Source organism: Lagopus muta, chromosome 1, assembly GCF_023343835.1.
Source record: "Lagopus muta isolate bLagMut1 chromosome 1, bLagMut1 primary, whole genome shotgun sequence".
Classification (NCBI taxonomy): Eukaryota; Metazoa; Chordata; class Aves; order Galliformes; family Phasianidae; genus Lagopus; species Lagopus muta.
Genome location: NC_064433.1, coordinates 136863363 through 136890377, shown reverse-complemented (window position 1 = coordinate 136890377; position 27015 = coordinate 136863363). Strand labels below are relative to the sequence as shown.

General features: G+C 37.2%; 1 protein-coding gene across 1 annotated transcript in view; it reads right to left on the bottom strand.

The window, feature by feature from the left end:
- Positions 1-27015, bottom strand: part of TUBGCP3 (tubulin gamma complex associated protein 3) — a 45700-nt gene that overhangs the window by 6331 nt on the left and 12354 nt on the right. Inside the window, exons 3-17 of the mRNA XM_048959489.1 lie at positions 26424-26491; positions 24307-24384; positions 23531-23748; positions 19123-19295; positions 16625-16743; positions 13032-13157; positions 9591-9659; positions 8388-8520; positions 7081-7247; positions 6469-6579; positions 5965-6073; positions 4173-4362; positions 2874-3009; positions 2005-2073; positions 706-841 (exon numbers count right to left, since the gene is read on the bottom strand). Coding sequence (XP_048815446.1) covers positions 706-841; positions 2005-2073; positions 2874-3009; positions 4173-4362; positions 5965-6073; positions 6469-6579; positions 7081-7247; positions 8388-8520; positions 9591-9659; positions 13032-13157; positions 16625-16743; positions 19123-19295; positions 23531-23748; positions 24307-24384; positions 26424-26491 — 1902 coding nt within the window. The remainder of the gene's footprint in view (positions 1-705; positions 842-2004; positions 2074-2873; positions 3010-4172; positions 4363-5964; positions 6074-6468; positions 6580-7080; positions 7248-8387; positions 8521-9590; positions 9660-13031; positions 13158-16624; positions 16744-19122; positions 19296-23530; positions 23749-24306; positions 24385-26423; positions 26492-27015) is intronic.

Below are 27015 nucleotides of genomic sequence, written 5' to 3'. Positions count from 1 at the left end.
TCCACTCACCAAACAGTTCCCAATTATAAAAGTATTTCTGTAAACACTACTATGCCACAAAGAACTGTAACCCCCAATAGCTTTTTTTATTTTTTTTTTTTAACAGAGAAAATGTAGTTAGGTCAGAAGTCAATCTTGAGTCAGTACAGATGCTCAAACAATTCTATATTCTCTACAGAAAAACACAATCAAAAGTTCCCAAGCACAAAGAGCCACTACACTTCACAGCTTTCCTGTTGCTGCTCAAACACCTGCTTCTCTTATCTTAGTGTCTTCTGTTCTTAGCTAAACAAAAGAAAAAGAAACAAATAATGGTAAAACTAGTAAATTTGGAAGTATGTGGAAGACTTAGTACTCCCAGCACAAGACAAAGGGAAGTAGAGGGTACAGATCAAGGAAGGGAGGGAAGATCAAGGAAGATGAATAAAAGGAGATGAAAGAGTAACGGTCTCTTTCCAGAGACAGGGGATGTTTCATTTCCTCATTGCTACAAAAACCCATAATCTAGGACTAGCTTAAACAAGCAGGAAACTTCCATACACAATAAAGCTATTTCATCTTCACTCCCTATCATTAAACAGTCGATCAAAACCAGCAACAAAATACAAACTTCATTTGTCACAACTGATTTTTTTGGCCATTTAAAAATCAGTTACAGTAATCTAAACCCAGTTTATGAGTATGTCATCCATTCAGACCTCTCACCTGGCATACTTTTCAAAAGCTTTGCATTGCACATGTGTCCTTTCCATATATCAGTAAGAATGTACTCCATTCGCTTCGCTCTCCAAAGGAAATTAAATACTCTTAAATAGTGGCTCATGCACTCACGTGTAAACACCTACAAAACAAAGTATCAGTATAGATTTAACAGATCTCATGTGTTCTGAAGGACCAATAACATCTTCCCAGTTCATCTATTCTGACCCATGCAGTTCATTGTAAAATATCAGCAGAACAAAAAAAGCTCTTGGGAAAATGCTCCCTCAAGAACTGAGCTGAGCTCTCCAGCATTCAAATAAGCACCAAGCACTGCTAACAGCAGAGCTGCAGCACTCCATGGTCGAGCACTCTGGAGTATGTTCCACAGTACACTTCAACTGTGTCTTCTTACAGCACTGTCACTTTTAATTTTTTTCCTAATTTAATACAAAAAAGATTCCTGCATTATTAGTATTTCCACATGGTATTTCTTAAGAAGACTGCAGAAAAATTGAATAAAAATGCACTAAAGTTTATTTGTTCTGCATAAAAGAGTCTTCTATTTAAGTACACTGAAATAAATGTAAATAATTCTCAGAACTGCCTTAATGCTTTTGCCAGTTCCAATTCACTGTACAAATGTATTTGTTGTTCTAGAAGATTGGAAACTGAAAAAGCTTGAACCTGCAATTGCTTCTTGAGAGGTTTTCCTCACTTCCAATCTCATGTGCATAGAAGGGTAAGAAAGGGTGAACAAGAAAAACCTTAAACATTTTGCTTTTCAAACTACATACGTATGTAACAATTCCTTCGTGTTTTGGTGTTACAGCATTTTTACAGAGACTAAATGCATTCTGATCAATACTGCTATTGATTCTATCAACACAATTATTTCCTCAGTATTTCTTGTGAGCACTACCTATCAAATTTAATTTAGTTAGTGCAAGTTCTCCTCAGATACACTCTCCAGTTCCTTGCAAATTATCTCAGAGTAGCTGTTACAGTCTCGTAATAATGGTCTATAAGGAGCAGCACTCCATTTATTAAGTATCTGCCAAAATCTCTGCTAGAACAAATGAACTACTGATTTTCAGTAATTAATGTTTTAGATGTAATTTTTCAGCACTCACTGTTAATTTATAAGAACTGAGGTTTTGGCTCAGCTGTTGGATACATCCTTGATGCTGAAAAAAAAGCTCTGATCGTACACTCCAGAGTAAGAAGGTTATTTCAATAACAAAATGTTTAGTAATCTAGCTCAGCATCTGAGACATGTTCACAAACAGCAATATATGACATTACCGTTGCTATTGGTCCGTCAACATGATAGTCCAAACTGAAGACATCCCATCCAGTGTCCCCAGGAGATACCTGAATTGAAAAGACGTGTTAACTTGAGTGCTAATCAGAGCATGCTAGTGCAGAAGAGCTGCTGCTTCTTCTTTTATGATGAAATATGAAAAGCTGATATGAAAAAGCAAGCAACCACAACAATACGTGACACAGGAGTTCATTGTCAAGAGTAGTAGATTAAGCCAAAATTAACCTATGTTTTACACAATGGCAGGATTCACCTCACCCAGTTGCTGATGTTCATGCTGCCAGTGTTTTTCCACTGAAAATATTAAAATAAATGAAGGGGAGCCTTCTCAGGCAGGACTTTGCCTAAAGAACAGGCTTACTTCAGTCGCCTGAGTTCAGACAGTTCCCACCTCTGGGGCTGGAACCTCCTCATCAACTCAAGTTTCTTAGTAGAGGTATCCTTCACAAAATGCACTTGCATTTCTCTACTCTTCATTACTACTGGTGAGAGAAAAAAAACGCCCCAAGATTCTTTTAAGAGCAGTATCAGCAAAAGCTGCTTGCAGAACCTCAAATCAGGGCCATCTGCATCTACTACTTGACCCAAATACTTGACCTTGTTTTGTCAGTGAAATGGCTGTGCAAACACAATTCAAAATATAAACAGACAACAGGCAGGAGATGGGAAGAGAAGGCTTAAGTGAGGTTTGCATATTTCAAAGTGGACTTCAATGGAAAAAGGGGAGGACAAAATAAATACTATGTGTATGTATCAAAATTTTGTTTCATGTAGATGCCTGCGTACACAAACACTGTATGTATTTTTATTCACTTCTGTTTCAGGTCAGAGTCACCATAATGCAACAAACCTCCAGAAGTCGAACATCCAATCGTTTGAGAATCTCAGGATTATCGAACTGTGCATTAGTTGCCCTCACTGCTGTTTCAAGAATTCCTGTTAGGTTATGCTGGTACAAGGTTGTGGCTGGTCGTGCAAGCTCAGGTCTGAAAGTTAAGAAACAAAAAAGTCATGGCAGACTTCTTAGATAGCCTGTAGCAGCAACTGGTTCTAACTGCAGCATGCAGTGAAATACTTTCCTGAAAATTCAAAACCTCTTATGTTACTCTTCTAGTCTTAACCACAAAGAAAATCAATGAGCAAAATATTTATAACTGTTTATATATGTGCAGCTATACATCTGAGCATCAGCACGAGGAGTAAGATTATCCTGCTTCAATGCCAGTCATTTCAAATTACTAGCACTGCTATAGGAACGATTAAGAAATCTCAGTCGCATTTGTATCTAAAATGAGGCAGATTAACTCATCAACACATCAAACCACAAAAGCTGTTTCACTGTTTTGAGACACTGATAGGCACCACATGGGCTTCAAACTGCTGACAGAAGAACTCAAACCCACTCCCTCTGTGCAACTTTCCAAGGACAGCAACACACAAGCTTTGCAATCCTCTCCCCCATGATCAGTGCTGGAAAGCCCCTCTCTATTTCTGTCTCAAATGTAATACTGAATCTCATGCACCAATCTTGTTCTGCTTCACAGTATTTTCCACATAAAAAAGCAAGGTTATGTACAAAGAAGTTGATGAAAGCTTTATTAGAAATCCTGCCTTTCAGAACAAAGGAAAGCTTTGTTAAGGATATTTCTGGTAAACTAAGCAGCACCTGCTTGTAAAAGCAGCCAGCTTGCAAATTCACTTTATGAACTTAAACTTCTAGGTACTCTTGAATGCTTAAAACAGAGATTGGTGAGGCATCAATTAAATAAAATAGAAAGGAATTAAGGATGTTTTGGACCAAATGCATCCAAAATATAGAAGACTAACACTCAGAACAGTACTAACTAGAGGTGTCAGGAACTCCAGAAACTGAACTTAAAGCTTAAACTTGCTGACAGGAGCAAGCAAAGTATAAACATCCCTGGGCCTCTCACAGGCTTGATGAAAAGTGTAGCTTTTCAAGACACTATAAAATAATACTGAATGTACTTCCTACCTTCAGCCCTCGGGGTGCAAATAGAATTTCAAAGTTGTTCAGGTAAACCCTTTGAGTAATAATTCAAGCATCATCTTCTGACAGCAAAATAGTACCAATCATGAACACTTGGGAGCATCAGAAATTCACCATAATTACCCTTCTTATTCTTACTTGAGCAAATCCATTAAATGTCTGATAAAGTCTCCTTGACCAAGTAGTAAGTAACGCCTCATGGCCTGCATGTGTTCCAGTAGATTGTACTTCCTATTGAGAACATCCAACAAGTATTTGCTGGTCTCAAAATAAGCTGCATCAATTTTCTCTTGAAATGCATTTTCCAGATCCGTGAACAAATCAGCAGCTAAAAAACAATAAATTAGAATTAAATTTGTATTTTTCCAAAAAAATGAGGCAAACAAGCTTTGAAACTGAAATGTACAAGCAGAGGAATTGCTATTTATTTTGACCCACTATATTACGCATTAGGTATAGCCAAAGCGAAAGCAAGTCTAAAGCAGCCCATACTTCAACAATATTACTTTTAGCATGTACCCAGCCTGTACCTTTCGAGCTCATATTACATTATCACTACTACACAGAAAGTGAATTTTCCTTTAAGCTTGTTGGAGTATGGCAGTTTACAGAATGAAATCATCTGAAGGAGATCAGAAAGTACAGATTGGGAAAATCTTTGTTGGGGACGGATCTAAATTAGGAGTCACATTTAAGGGTAGAAGAAAAAAACATTCAAAGAATCAGTCAGAACATCCAACAGAGAAGAGTTTCCACAGATACATCAGAACACGAGATGAGGGAATATGCTTGCATTATCTGGCGGACAGTCAGAAACATTTTGCTTTCTTCTCCACATTTAATGTACAGCAATTTGGGACCAGAAAGTAGGACATAAGCAGTGTATTTCACTCTTTTCTATAGCTATAAGCTTGTTAAGAAAGGGACTGCAATAAAGCTCCTATTAGATAGCAAAAGTAACATAGCTTCTTTCAGCAAAACTCCAAATAATGGATGATGAACTATCAGGCCTTCCTTAGCATTAAAGGATACACTCCCATTTTACATCAGTTTTTTGTTCTACAGCAGCTGCTCTAAAAGGTAGAGACCAGAGGTCCAGGTATCAAAACAGCACGCTGCCTGTTCAAGAATTAGTTCCAATCTGCGCTGCAGATAGGAAAAGTTAGAACCAAGTTTCACACACTGCTCTGCTGAGATTCAGCCTCAACTACTAAACTGCTTCTAAGCTTAGTAAACAAAAAATGATTCTAACAAAGAATTCACTCTTTAATGAGGCAAACTTCACAAAGTCCTATCACCTTCTGCAAGAGTAGACAGTGATAGGACAAGGAGGAATGGTTTTAAGCTCAAGGAGGGAAGGTTTAGATCAGATGTCAGGGGGAAGTCCTTGACACAAGAGTGGTGAGGTGCTGGAGCAGGCTGCCCAGAGAGGCTGTATCGGATATTCCATCCCTGGAGGCATTCAAGACAAGGTTGGATGGTGCCACAGCCTCCAATCTGGAGGCTGGTGGCCCTGCCTGCCTTTAAATCACAGAATTAATTATTATTATTATTATGGAATTATGTGATGTGTATTTGATGAGAAGTCTCAATTCTCATAGCAACACTCAAGAATATGCCTGCTCTCATCCTACTCCTCCAACTTAAAGTCAGCTGAAAGCAGGCTGATCATGCCTGGATTCATTCAGAAGCTCAGTACGTTAAAAACCATTCAGCAAACCCATCAAATTAAGAAAATTATACACACACATCTCCATACCTGTTCTGCAAAATGCAATTAACCAGTTAAAAAAAAAAAAAACCCTGCAATTTAAAGGTGGAACTTTTGAACTCCTTTCCATCTCATTATCTAAAGTGTGAGTTTATAGTCTAAGCCACATACTGCACAGAGCTCAGTTGAAAGGGAAGTTGACCAACACTGATACCCTACCACCCTTTGAAGATTCTGCAGATTTAGCCACAGCAATCATCTTTGTGGATGGAGTTTGATCATGACAAACTTGATGCAAGAAGTTTATGGATTTTCCTATTAGGAGGACCTAAAAACAAGAGATTATTATTAATTCAATAGCTACTTGCATGTTAGGTAAAAGTTAACAAAAAGTCCACCCGCAATCACCACAACAATAGTTTATCGTCATCTTTCTTCACTCTTTGCTTCGCAATCTTCACCACAGCAACCCAGAGCTCCAGTGACACTCAAAATCTCTTTAAACAAAGACTACTAGTCAGAAAATTGTAAAAAAAAATCCAACAAAACACAACAACAAAAACCCTGAAACAGTCCTTAGTCCTCTTTAGTACATAATTCTATTAATTTAGTTATTTTTAAGATGAATACCTACTGCTAACTTTGGTCTCCATTTTCTTAATAACTGTCTAAATAGCAGCACAGGCCAACAAATCATTGCAAGATTGATTTTTAAATATATACCTTTTTTGATTGCTCCATTGTAATAAAAGAAGGGATCATTGATTTCCTCAAAGTGTACTTGTCATGCCACAACCGGTCAGTTTTGACTGTAGGATCTGAAGCTACAAAGAACTGTAGATTGAAATAAATATTAAAATCAAAAGAAGAATGTCAGCCATAGAATAACTACAGGATTTCTAGAGGAACTCTGCAACCATCGGCTGTTCCATCCCATCTGACAAAGCAAAGATACTTGAGGCTAGAGATAACAAGAGGTACTCTAAGTAGAATATTAATTCTAAACAGTTACAAAGAACTCTGCATACATTACTACTGCTCCTAAACAGGAGGATACAGAGATGACGCTTTGATCAGAAGAGAGAATTTATCATTATTCCATTATTCTGCATCTATAAATAGATCCAGGATATGATTTATTGAAGACAACGTATCACTGTAACTTCAGGACATCACACTAATACTGAACTCATTAAGCAGAGTCACATTTCATGTTGTAACTGTATGCATTACTTACTTAATATGTTTACATCACAATTTACTTCTTCAGTTCTCCTCTTCCTACAAGCTTCCATAAAGCAAACGAACAAAGATAATATATTTCTTATATATTACCTCATGGTATGTATCCTCCAGCTCTCCATCATAAATCCATCGATAAAGAAAATTCAGTACAGGATGGGAGACCAGGCCAAGAATGTGCTGAACCAGAGATCTCATGTAGGGATCTCCTGTTTTAGTATAGGCATGAACGGCTGAAGCTAGTTCACCACCTTTTCTTCCTGTAAGTTCATAGGGGAAAGGAACAGAACTGTATGAAGGAATTAAAATACTCCATAAATAAATTCAGCAGCCATCAATTTTAAGTAGTCTCATGTCACTGAGCGCTTATTGAACACACTTCTAAAATGTACAGAAAGTAAATTTTTTAGTGTTGACTGGGAATGCTTAGGTTTTAAGAAATGAATCATTAATCTCACTGAAGTATTAAGATGTGGCATTCTGTCTGGCATATAGTAGCTTGCAGTAATGTAAAATTTACAGAATCAGATCACCCACAAAGGTTGACTCGATGCTTCCTTTCTTTCCAACCACACCAGTAAGAGTGTTGGAGAAGCTATAGTATTTATTTTCTTTCTATCTTGTACTTGTCTCTCTCAGCTGTTCTGTGTGCATATACAAACACAAATGTATCTTTCCTGCTCCGCAGTTACAGTCTCCTCCACAGTTCCCTTTATAGGTGTAATAACCCATCATCCTCCAATTGAAAAGTAAGAAGTTGCCAAATAAATAAATAAATAAATAAAATAAAACATGTCTAGCACTTGTTTTGCTGTTACACTGCATAGTTTAAAATGTCCTTGCACTACAGGCCTAGGTTGGTTAGCGACCAAGTTTTGATCAACTTCAACACCATTCCCCAGCTCTTCCTTGTGGATCATTACCACATACTTCTTTCAGATTTGGGAAGTTTGGCTGTTTTGCATCAACCTGCAGACAAGTTGCAAATTGCTCCCATATGCCAGCTTGCATAGAAAAATACTCATACCCAGTGAAAAGGCTGAGCTAGTCATTTTGTAGTGTTAGTAGGGTTTACCACAGTACAATATTCTCTGAAAGATAACTAAAATAACTGAAAACAGTGTGAAAGGTATGTCCCTAAAATTTGAAGGATATTTTAAACATGTCCTAGTTTAATAAAAATGTTTCCAACAAACAAACAAAACACCCACCAATATGTTTAAGTGCATCTATTAATCAATTTTCTGCTTGAAGTACCAAAAGAGATACTCCAGAAGATGAGCTACTTAAAATGTTCAGAAAAATATAACAGCAATATTAGTGATACCCACAGTTAGCAGGCACAACCACTCAGAAGTTAAATAACTTTCCCAAAAGTCTTAGATGAACATTAAACGGACCTTGACAGTGATCAACAAGTGCTGCGAGGGTCTTTAACCTTATTTTAGGATCATATGTCCAGACGAGAAGACGACGAAGTGTTAAGCTGCTCTCAAGTCCCAAATTTACACCCTGATCATCTTCCAATTGGAGCTGATCAAATAAGAAATAGACAGACGTATCAAGGAACAAAACTGGCAAGCACTGAAGCATGAAATGGTGTTTCATAGTTTTTGTTCTGTAATTAGCATTTTACTAATAAAAGCTCAGAGAATAGAGTAGGGAAAGCAGAAAAAAGTTCACTGTGACAGCATTTGCCTTCCCAAGCACACTGAGCCCTGCTTTCCAGGAAGAGATTGGACATCTGCCTGCTGATGGAAAGTAGTGGATGAATTATTCCTTTTGCTTTGCTTCTGCACAAAGCTTCTGCTTTCCCTGTCAAACCATTATTAATTCAATTATGTTTCTGCCGTGCTTTCATTCTCTCCCCACCTTCCAAGAAACAAGACTGAGTGAGAAGCAGGATAAGAGCTTGGCTACTCCCTGTGGTCAACCCAAGTGAGTGGCATTAGAACCTTCCTTTTTCCATCATATGCACCTCCTCCCACCAAAGCCATCACTTATTTGAAAGCAGGAAAGGTAAAGAGGTTTGAAAGCTTTATTTCAAAGAAATCAAATATTTTCCTGGTGAAAAAAGCTACAGCAAACCAAAAAAAAAAATATCCAAGTTATTGTGGACAGAACAGGAAATAATTACTAAAAGATTAACAGGATGGCAGCTAGGAAAAAATACAAGAAGTAATAATGACAAGCGCTCAAAAGTTATAAATGTTAAAGAACTGTCCTTGTTCCCAGCTTCTAAGCCTGAAATACAGAAAGAACATTTTTCTCCTTTCTCAAAGATGTGCCATGCCATTTGGGATTTGAATGACAGAAACATCAGGTAAGACGAAACTGACAAAAGCAAAGCAAAAAGGGACAGGGGCTTAGGAACACCTGTTACATTTCTTGCTCACAAAAAGCATCACATTTCTGAGTGAAAAACATTTATGAATATCTACATCCAAAGAGTAAGTAATGTGCAAGTTACAGAGTATTGCATCTACTTTCAATAGCATCTGTTGTACATCCTTCCTGCTCTAAGAAGGATACCTACATGCACCTTTAGGAGTTGCTTTGTTTTAGAGTATCTGAATGAGCTAACTAAGAATCATTTAGTTTACCTGAGAATGCAAAACAGACAGAAGTCGGTAGTATTCTTTGAGTTCCTGATGTAAGGCTGCACAAAAACTCTGTAAGAGAAAGAAAAGGAAAAACTGTCAGGAAACATCTTTCTGGTTTAATGTAGACAGCCCTTTTTATCCTACCATCACTCTGTGAAGGTGGTTAAAAGTTTTCTTAAAAGAACTGAGCTAGAAGTTTCACCACATATGCTGAGTCTTAGAAAACTGGCCTACATGTGAGTGCTTCCACTAGAGACGTGCAGTTCCTTTTCCAAGAACAAAGTCAGATGACAACATGCCTGTATTATCATGGCAATGACAACATTAACCATTACCATAGGGAGTGCAAAGCAAAACTTAACCCAGAAGATTTTTTTTTAATTATAAAAGAGGAATTGCATAATGAAGAGTAGAATTTCAATTTCAAAAAGGCCTCTAATAAAGGAACACAGAAGTTAGACAGCTATTATTATGTGTATTGTATAGATTATGGCATAAACAAGAAAACACAATAGTCATAAAGGAATACTCCCATTAAGTGCTGCTGTATTGAGTAATCCAAGTTTCTGTCCTTTTACCCATTAACAGCTATAGATGATTTTTCCCTTCACATAAAGGAAATGATTAATATTGAGAATACACAAAGAAACTTGAAGAAAGTGCAAAAGTTAACAGGTCAGAACTAAAGAAAAGAATGTTCTCTGTATAACAATTCCAAGCATAGAGACTTTGGGTTACTGAAGTATAAATATATAAAGATTATTTTAAGATAGTTCTTGAAGGAATACTCATTTAGTAATGGATAACGCCCCACACTTCGGGAGTCCCAGGTATTGTGTTTGTTATTTTTGTTCTTCACCTGGCCTGTAAACTGAAAACATCAGTGCAATGCTTTATAAAACTGAAGTAACAATACAACTCAATTTTGTACCAAGCTGAAAAATTTGGACTTTAAGCACTTTTGGAAAAAACAAAGCAACAAACAACAACAAAAAAGGATGCTCTTGATATTTTAACAATTGAGAATTACTCATTTTAAGAAATGTGAAAAAAAAAGAAGAAAACCACCTCACATGAACCCAAGAGCTTCAAGTAAAATATTTATTCATTAAAATATGTATATGCATAGATCTACAAGAACAAGCAAAAAATAAATCTTTCTTGACAAAATGCCTACCTACTAAGACACTAAGAGTCCTAGGGAAATAAAATACAACGACCAAAAAAACCCAACAAACATGAATCTTGCTATTATATGCTTTATTGAAGAAAAAGCCTTCCTTTCTTCAGCTCTACTTTATCAGTTAGAAAGCAATACAAAATTCATTTTATTCCAAGGATACTGAAGGGCAAAATGAAACCCCCTTATGTGTAATTGCACTTTTCATTTCTTCTCACTTGCTTCTTCAGTACATTTTGAAACCTATTAAGGCAGCATTTGTTAAGACAGAGGGCAGAGTAGAGCCTCCAATGAAACATCTGCACGCACTGCAAGCGCACACAAAAAGTGAAAACAGTATCAATGACTTTAAAGTCAAAATTTACATTCGGTGCCAATTTCAGCATTGAAAAACACAGATGTTTTTTTTCCCAAAATGTCATGGAAAACTGGACACTGTCCTAGAATTAGGTTGTGGATGCCCCATCCCTGAAGGCATTCAAGGCCAGGCTGGATGTGGCTCTGGGCAGCCTGGTCTGCTGGGTGGTGACCCTGCACATAGCAGGGAGGTTGAAACTAGGTGATCATTGTGGTCCTTTTCAACCCAGGCCATTCTGTGATCCTGTGAATTCTGATTTAGTCCACAGCAAGACAGCTCAGGAAAGAGAGAGAATGCTTGCTGAAGAGAAAACATTTTAAATGCCTGCTAAAAAAATGGATATTTTTTTCAAATGGGCAAAATGTCAAAATACAAGGCAAGTTTCATTTCATTGCCAATGATTTCTGAGGACTAACTAAAACTTACATATTAAGCAGCAAACACTGAAGTGCAGTATATAGATATACCTCTACTTCAATAACTGTTCTTCCTGATATTTTGTCTGGTAAAAACAGTCATCTCATTCTACGTACATCTTATCTTACATGTTGTTTAAACATGTGTTTAGACAAGCATTCTTTTAAAATAGTAAGCAAATGAAGCTTTGAAATGCACAAAGCATTCTTGTGCGTAAATTCTTAAAGCACAGTGTACAGAACCTGAAATTGTCAGCTATATTAGCAGTGAAGAACAACAGGATATACTTTTTGTCCAGATACTGACAATAGGAGTAGAAATGCTTTTATTTGTATACTTATGCACTAAAAATGAAGTAAGTATTTGCCTCAAGCAAAATTAACAGCATTAGAACTATGCAGATTCATCTAGCTATCTGCACAGCCCTCTTCTGATTATCTGAAACTACATGTGGTAGCCAAGATACTGAACATTTATATTCATTGAAGAATTAAAGTTCTCCCCTTGCTGTAAGCTTGTAGATTAAAGGCAGAGACAGGGAAAATAAGCATAAGTACGGACCTACTAGATAAATAATTAAAAAATTCACCCATATAAAAGGTGGAGAGTCTGAAGGAAACGTATATACAGTAACTCTACTTTATAAAACATGGAAATCAGCACTGGATCACTAGAAAATATTTATTTGTAGCTAAAAGGATTACTTAGAGTAAGAGACAGAATAAAACATTAGAATAGTAGGAAGCACTACAGTATCTCTACTGACCTCTTAAGAAAAATTAGATTGAAGGGAGAAGCACTTCAATTTCTTTGCAGATTAGGTAGGATGTAATGGCTAGAGGCAAGGACAACATTTCTGTCGACTCAGAAGGGATAATATCCAGTTTTACAGAGGAAGCAAGTGAGAGGAAACGAGAATGCCTTAGCAGTAAATGTGGTTTTGGGTATTACAGCAGCTGTGAAGTTACTGTAGACTACAAATCATGATGATGAAACCTATAAAAACAAAAATTGACATTCTTTTGATGTTGTATTCAAAAGAAAGGGCAGACGATAATGGGATATTTGCATTTTTATGTAGAGTTAATTAGTATTAACACATGACCGTCAACATCAGCTGGCAAGACAAGAGCGTCTCCTCATAGGTCACCTGAACAACTGAAAGAGCGATTAGTTCAGAAACACCATCATCTCATTTAAGCAATGTTTTTGTTTGTAGACATGCATAAACACTTCAGTAAAAAAGTGAGATTAAAAAAAAAAAGGATTCTTTACAAGAAACCTTCCTGCAACATCCCTTTGCCTTCAGTCTTTGACCCACACCAACAGTGGCAGTCCATAAAATGAATAAATTGAAGGATGAATGATCCAAGCCATGAACTCTCTGAAGTTTACCCATCATTCTAGTTTTGCATTTTACTCAGTAGTTTCTAAGGAAATAAGACCAAAATACTGTAGCAACATCAAGTGTTTTCAGTGGACCTACCTGACCCACAAGTCCAAACGCACGATCCAAACTCCTTTGGTCTGTGTATTTTCTTATTTTATTATGTAGCCATCCCAACTCCGCAAGTCTGCTTGTGGTGTCTCTGAGAGATTTGGACAAGCTCACCTACAAAATTAACAGAAACAATACCTTGTAAGTTGAAGTCAAAGCATGCTAATCCATTTCTTTCCTAAAGTCTTTCTCATAAAACAAGCCAATTTTCAGGAATGCATAGTTTTAACCTATACTGCAAGGACAGTACCAAAAACCAGAAAGCTGTGTAATCAGAATTAAGTAAATACACATAACCTATGGAAAGGCAACAGCAAGAGATAAATTACTGGCAACTTTGGGATCTTCCTTTTTGAGAATCTTAATCTTGCAGCATTCACACATTCTTTTTACATTCATCAATTATGACAGTAACAAAAAGGTGATCTAGTATCCTACTTCATCTTAACCTGAAAATCAAGAATAAAAATGCTGCGTCTCCAAAAAAGCTGCCAGTGACTGAAACAAGTGTAGAAACCTAGAGAAAAGAATTAGTTACTACTACATGTGAAACAAATCTTTAATAGAATATAAATAATCCACTGCCAGAGTAGGTATCAGAAACCAAACCTTACTGAATCAGAATTCCAAGTTTAAGTTAGATTCACCAGTAACAGCTTTTACTCCATATTTCATCATGTGCATCTGAGCTCTTTTACATTGTTTCTACTTTTTTTTTTAACTAACTGTCTCACTTCATGTTGCAAGCTTGCTTTAGTCCCCTGCAGTCTATTTAACTACCACTACTCTTTCCTGAAACAATAAGTTCTTCCTTCAGTCACCATCACTAAGGGCACTGTTCTCCTCTCGTTCTTGCTTGAGATGTGCTTCTACCCCATTGTGTCACGTTACCAAAGAACACATGTAATCAAGTTTTAAAAATTTTGACAAAAGAAAACAAGGAATATGACTTATCCATTAGGCCAAGAGGCAGAAATTGACTTTCACCCACAACACTTGGGCCCGCCTTATCTTAACAGAGAATTTTGTCTTTGAGAGCCACCTGGAACAGTCCAAACACAAGCAAGGAAGAGCACTAACAAGCTAACAGACTGATGAACATCTAGCTCATTCATTAAGTGTCTTAGGTAGTAGTACAGAAACATGCTTTGAGAGAAAAATCAGCTACAAAATGAGATAGACAGCGTGGACTTGAACCAGGCAGCATCAGTTGATATTAAGATCAGAGTTCAGTCCTTAGCTTTCTTGTTTAGCCATGTAAACACAGCTTCAAATGCTTGAACAATTTCTGAAGAATAAATTCAAGCTCAAACAAGTATGGTTCAACACACAAAGAAATGCTGCCCACAGCTACAACATGCAATAAGAACTATTTAGAATTCCACGAATTCTAAATTCAACAATTCTAACGAATGGTTGACAAACACTAAACACAATTACACATCCGCAGAAATCAAATGAGGAACAAGCAAAATTGGCTTAGTGTTATTATATTTGCATCTGTTAGATCTAATCAGAAGCTTTCAGCTTATACAGTGCTGAATGTCATCAACAGATCTAATATTAAGGCTGACATTAGAAAACATTCGAGTAAGAATCAACAGCTTGGCAAGTATGTTACTGACTGGAAAATGACTGCATGCTACAAGCATTTTTAAATAGAAGATTGCTTCCATTCTCTGTTTAGACAAAATTGTGCAGCTATGGGAAAACTACATGTTTTGACTTCTTTTTTTTTCTTAACAAGCAGTCAACACAACTAGAGCAGGTACAACATTGCTGGTCCTTTCTCATCAGTAAGTACCAGCTGCAGCTCTATCTATTCAGTCTCCACTGTAGCACAGTGTAAGTGCAACAAAGAAGAAGGGGGGAAGACAATTGACTCCACAATTAAAACAAAGACAGATAAAGACACAAAGCTCTAAGGAAGCAGCATTATTGACCACGAAGGACTCAAATAATCAAAATCCCAGATTTAACAGAATTAGGGGTTTGAAGTAGCACAGTTGTTTACCTCAAACTAGCCTATGCAACGTGGAATTCATGCAGAAAAGTCGTAAAATCCCTAGCACTAACTTTGTGATCAATCATTACATTTTCTCTATGTTCTTTTAAAAAAAAACCTATCTTTCCTTTGCCACATATAATCTAAATAAGATATGGAATATAATTATCACAGTGCAAGTGTTGAGGAATTAGAAATTTTGCAGCATCTGCAGGTTTAAAACATGACATCCTTAGTCTATTTATTAACACAATTTAAATGAATATAAGGTTTCCATTCCCACAAGCAGCCCTAAACGTCATTACAAACCTATGGGAGGAACAATGAGATATGTCATTTTTTGCTATTATTACAGAGAAGAAAAAAAAAAAGACAGTTCTGATATCATCAACATTAACATAAGTCTACTGTGCTGTTGGACATGAAATGGCCCAAAAGTAGTTCCCAACACTTTTACAATCATATTGTATGTACTCTTAATGCTAGTGAGATTCAGAGACATCGTCTTTCCATTTGAACAAGAACATAAGAAGCAATTAGTGAGCTGAAATTGAACTGTGATGCAGTACCCTCTAAACACTGAATAAGATGTTAAAGCAGCTAGAGCCAACTGCATGACCTCATCTGAACCCCCGTAACTTGCAACCAAGTCCATAACGTCAAGTGGCAGCCTAGCATCCATTCTGTATCATAGCTGTTAGTCTTAGACCAACAAAAATGTGGTCAAAAGCCTGCATCTACTTTACATTAATTTTTTTATACACTGAGGAGGGCAAATGATGGCAGAAGTCCTCAAATAAAGCTGTAACTTAGGAGTCTTTGTACTGGCTTAATATTTTGGGTCTAACTTGGTAGTTAGAAATTGTTGGCCTGGTACCACTTCTGAACAACTTAGAAAATGCAGGTTTCTTTTGGGAACTAAGTTCAGCCATTATTTTTAAATTTCTATCGGTACACTTATGTTGGTTTTTGATACAGAAACACAGAACTTTCAGCCTTCACTATGACAGCTGTTCCTTAATCTCGCTCATTTACTCGGCAGCCAGGAGAAAGCAGTCAAAAATATTTCCAAAGTTGTGATTTCACAATATTTTTTTTTCCACTTTTCAACTCTGATATTACACTTATCCATTATAATTATGACTCTATTTGTGTGTTTATTTCTGAGTGTAAATATTTAGAGTAGGCAATATACTAACAGCTGCCATAATACAAAAAAAAAACAGAATTCCATGTCTTTGCTTCTGGATGTAGAAGAGAAAGTAGGCAAAAAACCACATGGATTTGAACCACCTGAATTTCCTCCTAAAAAAAAAAAAAAAAAAAAAAAAGAAAACCACCCCAAAACAAAAAACAAACAAAACCCTAAAATGTTAATTTCACTCCATACTGCCCCTGCATTTGTTTGATGGTGACTTTCCTTCTGTCCATCTGAATGCATAACGCAAGAACTTGGTTTGACTGAAAACAGAAGGTTGCTTAGTAATACTTGAAACTACTCCGTTAAAACTAAATGGCTATTCTTCCCCTAAACATCTGTCTTCTAACACAAAAAATACAAATCCCCATACAGTACCTTCCCCTCAACTTTATAGCAATTTTCAGAGTTGCACATTTTGATGTTTTTGCCATCTATTCCCTGGAAGACATACAAAACATCTCTTACAAGGTTTGCTTCAGTTATCTCAACAGAGCCTAGAAAGGAAAAAAAGAAAAAAAGTGCTTAGATTTGCCAGGAAAATTAAATTCAATTTGATCACAACTTTAAAAATGTATGTAGATGCTCAGCCAAATAAAAAAAAAAAAAAAAAAAGCTTGTAAAGAATAAATAAAGACATTTAATCCAACAAAGTGAAAGGAAAGTCAAGAACTCCTCAATACCTGGATCAGGTCAGGTAGTATATTATATTTTAACGAATACTTCAACAAGTTTTAAACTTGTTATTTTTTCTAATCCTATCAACAATGCAAGTTCTGAAGTAAGCTTTATAATAAGTTCACCCTTCTTAGAACAGTTGAAATACTTAACTGGGTCTTACAAGAATAATCTGTAGCTTAGAGTATATCAGAGTTAATTCAGAATAGTTGCTTATTTAAAAGCATCTTACAGTGTTGAATGTCGCTGTTCAGTGTAAAAAGGTGAATAAAAATCAGTCCATCAGCTGTGTAACAACTACAGAAATGACCAGCAGAAAGCAGTATTGTTTGTGAATCTTTGATTTAGTAAAGCTTTTGCTATTCCAGCATTCATTCTGCCTTCTGGTTCATATCTACAGTTGGAGGTTAGATTACATTTGAGATTTAAAGGAAATAACAGATTGAGAAAGATGTTATACAGGCCACTGAAACTATTCCCACCTCCTCTGGGCTATAAAGCTTCATCTCTTTTCTTGACTTCACTTAAGACATCAAGAATGAAGCAATTTCAACTATCCAGACCATCCAGAAATTGAGATGTTACAACATTCTGCTCCCAGATTTGACAGCACTCTTATCCTCACCACTTTACCTCTCATACAGATCCACCTACCCAGAATAAAAGCAACAACAAAAAAAAGGCATTCCTCTTTTAGCAAAAGTAGCCATTGCCTTAAGGTGCTATTCAAAACTCAAATTTCTTTCATAAACTCAAGAGATGCGCAAGTGTAACTATTTTCTTTTAGGAGCTCTTAGTGAAATTGTAAATAGTACAACAAAGCTCCCTGTCTATAATGTCTGCGTATCAATAACCCACAGCAAACAACTTTAAAAGAAAAAAAAAACAACCTTTTAATTAGAAGAAAAGATATTCACAGAAATATATCTTCTTGAAAACAGCCTTACACATTCTGAGTGCAGTTCTACTACTTCAGCAAGCAACTACACGTGAAAGAACTGCTGGTCCTTATATCCATTCCACAATCAAGAGTTGCAGTTGATCAGTTCAATGAAATAAGTCTCTACTACTCTTTGTAGCTATCAAGACAGCAAAAGTAGGAGGCAGTACTAGATTGGAGAGAGAGAAGAAGTGCACCCATTCCCTTCCACATCAACAGTAGTGTTAATTTGGTTTTAGCTGCCAAATCTCACCTTCATCTACAAGAGCACAACTCTGTTCTATTTGCTTTGTGTCCTGTTAGCAGTTAAGAGACCTCAGCTGCATTTTAACATATTTGACCAGTTCAGCAGAAGCTGGTAGATAGACTATTGTGACTATGATTTTTTACAGAAGAGTTATTAAACAAAAATAATAATAACAATAATAACATTTCTTTTTCTTTTCTTTTTTTTTTTTTTTTGCCAGAGAGCAGTAGTAATGTAGCATGACATCTACTATTAACTCTCTTATTCAGAAGTCTCCCATTTTTATAGTAAAAGTAGAGTGGGTTGAAACTTCTACAGCAGTTGCTGCAGAGATGACCTGCTAAACAGCTTATCCTCAGTTATGCTTCTGTAAAATTAGAATACATCCTTTAGACATCAGTTTCAAGTTTACAGCCACTTAAAGGACTGAACTGGTTCTTTAACTAAAAATTTATCTATTTTTAATTTTACTGACAAGATTTTTGGTAACTTCTTCAATTAAAATCACTATAAACACTGTACTAATTTAAATAACAAAATACGATTAAAAGTTCTATATTCTGATGCAGTTTCAAGTTTTGAAATACAGAATCACAAATGATTTGCTGTATTTCAGCAAGTTCTATTTGAGCTGTTGTTCTGACTTCCTAAAAGTGTACCATCTTTTCATCTACACTAGAATGACCAAGAATGCAGCTATGATCACTTGATTCTGACAAACATTGACAAACATTGCAACGAAGTCACAATCTTGTCAGAAGACCAAAATACCTTATCAAACCAAATATGGGAAAAATAAATTAAAACCAATCAAAGATACTGAGGCCACACAGACTACTCTATCGCATATTTACTTCTATCCTTCTATAAAATACATTTTAGAAACGTTCCTTGTAACATTCAACATGCTACAAAGCTATTTCAAAAGCATTTTAAAAATGCTGGTGGCTAATAATACCAAAATTATTTCAGTTGTAGAAAGCTAACTTTAGCAGACACATCTGTGCTTACCACTTGTATCTCCTTCTCGCCTTGACCTTGGTACTCCACGTGAGACAGCATTTGAAAAGCCTTTTGAGGTAGTGCTTTGTAAAGAAGGCTGGCTTGCAGTTAGAGTCCATGCAAGACGTGACCCTAATTGCTGACGGAGGCAATCTCCAACACCAGGAGCTTGATAGGATTGTCTAAAAGGACAAAAGAAGGAAATATCTTCAAAACTTTGACTTATAGTTATCAACTAGTTATAAAGTTATACAAGTTATAAAAGATGGCCTTAGCTTGGGAGCAAGGAATGCCTCTGCTTCCCCAGTCATTGCACCGTAATTCATGGTAAGGCCATGCATAGTGCTCAACTCCATTGTAACTAATGAACAAGAACAAAGCCTCCAAAACACTGCAACTCTGTTGGCGTTCAGCATTTCTAAAGCCTCAACAGTACAATACTGAATTTAGCCTGTTATGGTTCAAAAAGAAGGTACATCAAAAAACAAAAGGCAACGTGTATAAAGAGAAGTACAGGAGGAATGATGCACACAGAGCAATCTAATTTGGGTTGCCCAGCTAACTAGCCACAGGCCTAAGGAGAGAAAGTGAAATTGCTATGAAATGGTAATCATAGAATCATAGAATGGCCTGGGTTAAAAAGAACCACAATGATCACCTAGTTTCAACCCCCTGCTATGTGCAGGGTCGCCAACCACCAGACCAGGCTGCCCAGAGCCACATCCAGCCTGGCCTTGAATGCCTCCAGGCATGGGGCATCCACAGCCTCCTTGGGCAACCTGTTCCAGTGTGTCACCGCCCTCTGTGTGAAAAACTTCCTCCTAATATCTAACCCAATCCTTCCCTGTCTCAATTTAAAACCATTCTCCCTTGTCCTGTCACAATCCACCTTTGTAAACAGCCATTCTCCTTCCTGTTCATATACTCCCTTCAAGTACTTGAAGGCCACAATGAGGTCTCCCCGGAGCCTTTTCTTCTCCAAGCTAAACAAGCCCAGTTCCCTCAACCTTTCCTCATAGGAGAGGTGCTCCAGCCCTATGACCATCTTAGTGGCCCTCCTCTGGACTCACTCCAAGTGTTCCACTCTGTACTGGGGGCCCCAGGCCTGGACGCAGTACTCCATATGTGGCCTCACAAGAGCAGGGTAGAAGGGAACAATCACCTCCCTCTCCCTGCTGGCCACTCCTTTTTTAATGCAGACCAGGACACTGTTGGCTTTCTGGGCTGCAAGTGCACACTGCTGGCTCATGTCCAGCTTCTCATCCAGCAGGAGCCCCAAGCCCTTCTCCACAGGGCTGCTTTCCAGGAGCTCTTCCCCCCATTTGTATAAAGACCTGGGATTTAGATGAAAAGTTGATTCTGTCATCACAAAACCCCACATAGATAATCTATTTTGACACAAATCTAAATACCATTTATTAGATGTCCAAGGATGCCAAACTGATGTTAAAACCAGTCACAGGATTTCCGCTGACTTGAATCTAAATATGGAGTTCTTATTCTTATAAATATGAATAGGTCATTATCTCTAAGACTGCTCATTACCATTGGGTAAGACCTTACATTAACAACAATCCTTGTCAGTTATGAAGTAGTTTTTTGTTTGTTTGTTTGTTTAAATAAACAATTTGTAATAGCAATGGGATTGTTATATAACTACCTAAAGATTAAAATATATATTTCCCAAGATAGGACTTATTCCACTCTCCTTTCATCTTAATAAGGAATCATATAGAAACCCTTATTTGCAAGGGAAAATCCCTTTGTAACCCAGAAGAAGAGACATTACAGTATTCTCTAACATCTTTCTAACTAGCTATATGAGTCACCAAAAGGGGTCTGAAAGATTGGCTAGCCCAGGAAAACTTAAAACTGAACTGCACATCTTTAACAAATTCTTTAGAATTCTCATGCCTTTCATCCAATCAAATCAAAGAACACCCCAGTGAATTACACCATAAAAGATGAAGCAAAAAAATAATGATACGCAGATACAGTGATGTCACACAGAAGAAACACTGATAGATTTGGTCACTGGTCAAATACCACACAAGAGGAAGCAGTACTACTGCATGCATGGGAAAGAAGTACAAAGATCAGAGTTCCACTCAACACAGAAGGACCTAGTCTATAGATTCTGCTGCCAGCAAACTTGTAAGTCATCAGAAAAAAAGAATTTGCAGCAAAAGGACACTGGCACAGACATTTCAGTAACTGCAGGATCCAAATAAAATCTCACTTCTTTTGAGCAGTTTTCCACTGCTATTTCTGGTTATCTTGAAAGTACCCAATAAGCATTTCTCCTTTATCATGGAAAACATCAGAAATGAACGTGCAATCGTAACAGTAATCAATACCTGCAAATTTGAACATTTAAGAAAAGACTTCATCTATCAATGATGTGCACTGTCTATTTAGTCAGCTTAGTACACTGTACTCAAAAAGCAAATTTCACCTGAAATCCTGAGCTGACATGACAGAAAAGAATCCACCTATTTTGTGTCTTTACCAAAAGTTCTGCAAGGCTTCCCTTTTCAAGTCTTCTTGTTAGCTTCCTTAGCCAGTAGCCACTATGAATCAGAAATATTAAAAGCCATCTGAAAGGCTAAGAAGAATCTCTTACTGCTGAAGAGCTAACTGTTAGTTTTATCTTCAATCACCTTAAAACATACAGTATGAAAGATAACTAACATGCTATAACATAATTTTCATCTTGGAAGAAAAACTGTAAATTTCCCCTTCATTTATTTGTTGTATCTATGCAAAGCACTAAATACATCCCTACTGCTGCTAGGATGGTTCAATAGCGTATGACAGACTCAGTATTTCCAGCTTCACTAAGTCTGGTTAGGATGGAATCTATTTTCATCATAGCAACATGTGTGGTGCTGTGTTATGGATTTATATTAATCATAAAATCTAATTAATGCTAATTTTTTTTTTTTTTTTACTGTTACTGAGCTGGAAGGGGACACAATGAAGATGATGAATCCAAACCAACCAACGGGATATTTCATACAACATAATATGCTGAGCAAGCAAACATCAGGAGAAAGACGAAGACACAACATTGCTGGTTTTGCCATTTGTCTTCTCAAGGAACTGTTACCTGCTTTGCAGAAAGTGGCTAAGCATCTGTCTCCTTATGGGGCATTAAATAAATATTTTGCTTTGCTTGCACATACAGCTTTGATTCACATGTTAAACTGTCTTTACTTCAACCCACAACTTCTCCTCCTGTTGTCCTGACATGAGGAGTGGGAGCTGTGAGTAAGCAGCTGGGTGGGTCTTTAACTGCTAGATCAGGTCAATCCAACACATTAGGAAAAAAAGCTGAAAGAAGCTTTGTCTCCTCAAGTTTCTCCATCACTTCCTGCTGTGTGTATCTAACGTAAGCAAGAAGTAACCAAACAGCTCAAACTCCCGCCCTGAGATTCAGAGATGTAGACTGACTAAAAGGTTAGTCTACCTTTCAATTTAACACATTAGATGAAACAGTCATAGCTAACTTAGTACTACTTTTGCTCTGTGCTACTTTCTCTGAAGAGTTCAATACTTTCTCTGAAGAGTTCAGTTGACTAAGACTGTTGTGGATGCCCCATCCCTGGAGGCAAGCAAGGCAAGGCTGGATGTGGCTCTGGGCAGCCTGGTCTGGTGGTTGGCAAACCTTCACACAGCAGGGCACTTGAAACTAGATGATCATTGCGGCCCTTTTCAACCCAGGTCATTCTGTGATTTTGTGAGATGCCGGTCTCACTGGCCTGTTCAGTAGTATATTGGATGGTACAGATGTAAATACCAGAGAAGGTAACTGCACTTCAAGATCGAACTTTGGGCCTGGGTAGAAAAGAACAAGCAAGAAAACTTGTCCACTCAAGATGCAACATTGTTTCAATATAGCACCCAAGTAGCAGTGAATATGCCTAAGAGCCACATCTTGACTTGAAAATGGTAAACATCAAGTTTACTATTTCAGCACTGGCAGAGGAACACTTACTTGGTAAAAGGAGCTTGCCTGAGAAAAACTCTCACGAAGTTTTTTTGTTTTTTGTTTTTTAAACAGAAGAAAAATAAAGGTGGTTTTAAAGGATTTCAGAAAACTAAGACATTTAAGACAAGATTTGGCATTAGAATCCAAGAGCAGATTCAGTAAAACATCAGCTGCACAACAGGCACTTAAGCTTATGAATAAATAAACTTGGCCAGCCAATTACAGTTTCAGATCATCATATAACAGCACCTGACATTCAGAAACTTCCAGCTGAACTCTTCCACCTACTGAGGAATTCCCAAAGGGATTCAACCAGAGAGAATGGAGGGAACAAAATAAAACAAAAAAAAACTCCAAAAGGAAGAATAAACAGCTCATTGCCAGTCTTCCCCAAACCCATCTATCAAACAGAAAGGCTTAATTTACCCTGGAAGGAGTGACTGTGGAGTTGGCGTTGGGCCATTTAGAGCATACAAGTTGATGCTGCTGATCCCACTGCTCCCCATGCTGCCAGAACTCTGGGCAGACTGAGCACTGCGGTCTTGGTAATTCAGCGGAAGGCTCTGAGGTCTGGCATAGTAATAGGGAGTTGAGTGAGCATCCCGTGGCAATGCTTGAGCAAAAAGTGTGGCATAACTTGACACCTGAAAAGTGATTTGGAAAAAAGGAAAGAGATGTGAATAAGTCATGTCTTAATTGCACTGCAACAGTCAAGAATACAAGAAAAAACTGAAGATCATGATTATGAAAAGAAAATAATTTTGTTACAATTAAGACAAAAAAGCAAGTCCCTGACTGTAAGGGAAAGTCCCTCTAGAAATACAGCTTATTTTTGCCTGTGAATTGTCATTAGCTATAGCTGCAAAAAAAACTTTGGTGCTAGCAAAGCTGCAACTAAAGAAGGAATTTTCTTCTTATCATTCCACTTCAAACTTACTTGCACATGAACAGACATTACACCACCAAACAGAAAGTAAAACCATCTAGCAAAGTCAGAAGTCAGACTACAAATGATAAACAGCTCATAATTTATAAAAATGCAAACACTTGTGTGCAAGATTGAGAGAAAGAATACATTTGACACAACCACACACACAACCTTGTTTCCAAAAGCGTTCATCAGGTCTGAATAGCAACTCTGTGACATCTCAACTAAGCAACAGATTTATTGTTTCTAGAAACTAACAATGTCTCTCACTTACCTTGTTAGATTGTTTACGTGGATCTTCACTGAGGCTAAGCAGGAGGTAGAGAATTGACCATTTATTTTTCAAAATGCCCTTTCAAAAACAAAAACAAAAAAAATCAAGTTGGTCGTAACTCTCAATAGTTTTATGTTTCTTTTTTTAAGTCATCCAGTCAACTGTGCACATACAAATAACTTTACCACACAAATACAATTAACCTTGAGTAAACCAGGAATGTGCAATGTGGATTCCATAACAGTATTATATGAACTTTCTCCACAGTTAAAACCATGAACTCTCTCACCTGCCCTAAAATCAGCAAGTATATTCAATTTAAAACTTATAGCTACTAAGAAAGACAATTATACAGAGCTGAACTTCGCTGGCATTCTTACATACTTCACCATTTAAAACACCTTGGACTTGCATCTAACACCATAAGTAAAGACAACGAACTTCTGGTATGACTGTTAACAAACAGCATTTTCTCCAAAGGCTCTTTCAGAAAAGAAGTCTTGTCTCCACTTTCCTCTTCAACTTTCTTAAGGGAGGCTTCAAAAGTTTGAAGCCGAAATAAAAATTAGGGCAATTTGACTGTTATACAGAAAAATAGCAGGCCCAGCACTGCTAGCTGGGTAACCAGAGGAATTGTCCTGCTCTGCACAGCCTCACCTTGAGGTAGTGGGTGCACATTTAGGCATCAGAGTATAAGAAAGATAAAACTATTAGAGAACATCCAAAGAAAGGCAACAAAGATGAAGGGTCTGTAAAGCAAGATGTGTGGGGAGCAGCTGAGGCCCCTGGTTGTGCTCAGCGCAGAGCAGAGGAGCTGAGGGGAGGCCTGATGGTGGCTGCAGCTCCTCACAGGAGCGGAGGGGCAGCGCTGAGCTCTGCTCTGTGTGACAGCGACAGGGCCGAGGGAACGGCATGGAGCTGTCAGGGGAGGGCAGCTGGGGGTCAGGGAAAGGGGCTGCACCACAGCGCCGTGGGCATGGAGTGGGATGCACAGGGCTGTGGGCACGGACCCAAGCATTCAAGGTGTATTTGGACAATGCTTGCAGACACAGGGTTTGAAAGCTGGGTGCTCCTGTGTGGAGTTAGATTTATTTGAGGATCCTTGTGTATTCCTTCCAGTTTAGGATATTCTACAATTCATTTGTTTTTGTGGAAAAAGACGAAACAAAAAAAACCCACAAATGTACGAATGACAACTGGAAGTCTTATTTTATTAAGGCTCAGCATATTCTACTGTGCTGAACATTCAACCTTTATGAAGAAACCAGAACAGATTAGCAGAAGTCATTTTTCGCCTCCCTAAGCTAAATTTCTCTCCTCAACATCTTTCCCTCCTTTAATTCAGTATCCATTGTTCTCAACCATGGCCTTTCTATATGCCAACATTTAGTCAGGAAAACAACAGACAGTGTTCTCCGACAAACGCTGGTTTTAGCACAGCTATCACATTCACCAAGCACTTAAACTTGAACAACAAAGATCTGGAGTATTTAGAAACTCAGAAGCATGAGGACTCTTTAAATCTGAGATTAACTAAAAATGTAGAAACCTACAGAGCACTGCCGCAAAATGAGAAAATTCTTCAATTTCATATACTAAAAAAGTAAACACTTCTATTTGTACAGAGTTCATTTCTTCCTATAAAGTATCTTTTTAAAAACTGTAGTCAAAAAATTGTATCCTTTATTCTGTTCAAATTTAAAATGTTTAATTACAAGCAAACTGCTGATATTTTTATATATAAATACATACATAATTAAGATATACACCCAAGTTTGTAATTTTTGAACTTTTCACCAAAATTATACAATGGTTGAGGCAGGAAAAGACCTCTGATGATCATCTATTTCAATACCTCTGCTCAAAAGCAAGACTATATACTGCAGACTACCCAGAGCTGTGCCTAGTCAGCTGTTGAATTCATTTCCAAGAACAGATTCCACACCTTTCCTTGGCAACCTGATTCAGTGCTCAATCTTCCTCTCAGTTAAAGAAAAAAGAAAGAAAAGGAAAATAAAGAAGTTACTGATCTGAGCACTGAAAACAACTCTAAAACAACTCTAATATCAAAAGAATTTGAGTGTGCTTTCAGTTTCTTCACGTGTTTATTACACTACCTGTGAACCGAGCTTTCTGTAGAGTTCTGAAAACAAAGCAGCATCTGCTTCCCTTCTTTGTCGCACAACTGAAAGAGATAAATATAGATGAAAAGAACTAGAACAAGAATAATAGTCATGTCAGAAACTATATTTTATTTTGGTAAATAGGAAGACATAACCAAGAAATTATAACGATGCTGAACTGTTTTGCATTACTTACTCAGACTTCTGAGTTTTTTTTCACATTATCTGCATTTTTACCCTTGAAAGTTCTTGCAGGGGATATGACAAAATGTAAGTAGTAACCGTTTCTCTTATTACAGCAACAAAGATATTTTTCTAAAGATACATATAACAATAAAAAGCCCTTTTAAAATCAAGCGTGCCTTTCTGTAGGGTTTGGGAATCAGCACATAACTGAAAGCAGATATGGGTTAAGAACACTATAAAGCAACTCATTAAAACTATCATTCCTTTCTTGCTTTCACTGCCTAATACAGAGATAAAGTAGCAATGCCACTTGTTCTAAGTTAAGAAGAATTTCAAGGTCGCAGAACTTCAATATATAAAGGAAAGTAAGTTTTGATCCCTGTCTGTTATGTAACAGAAG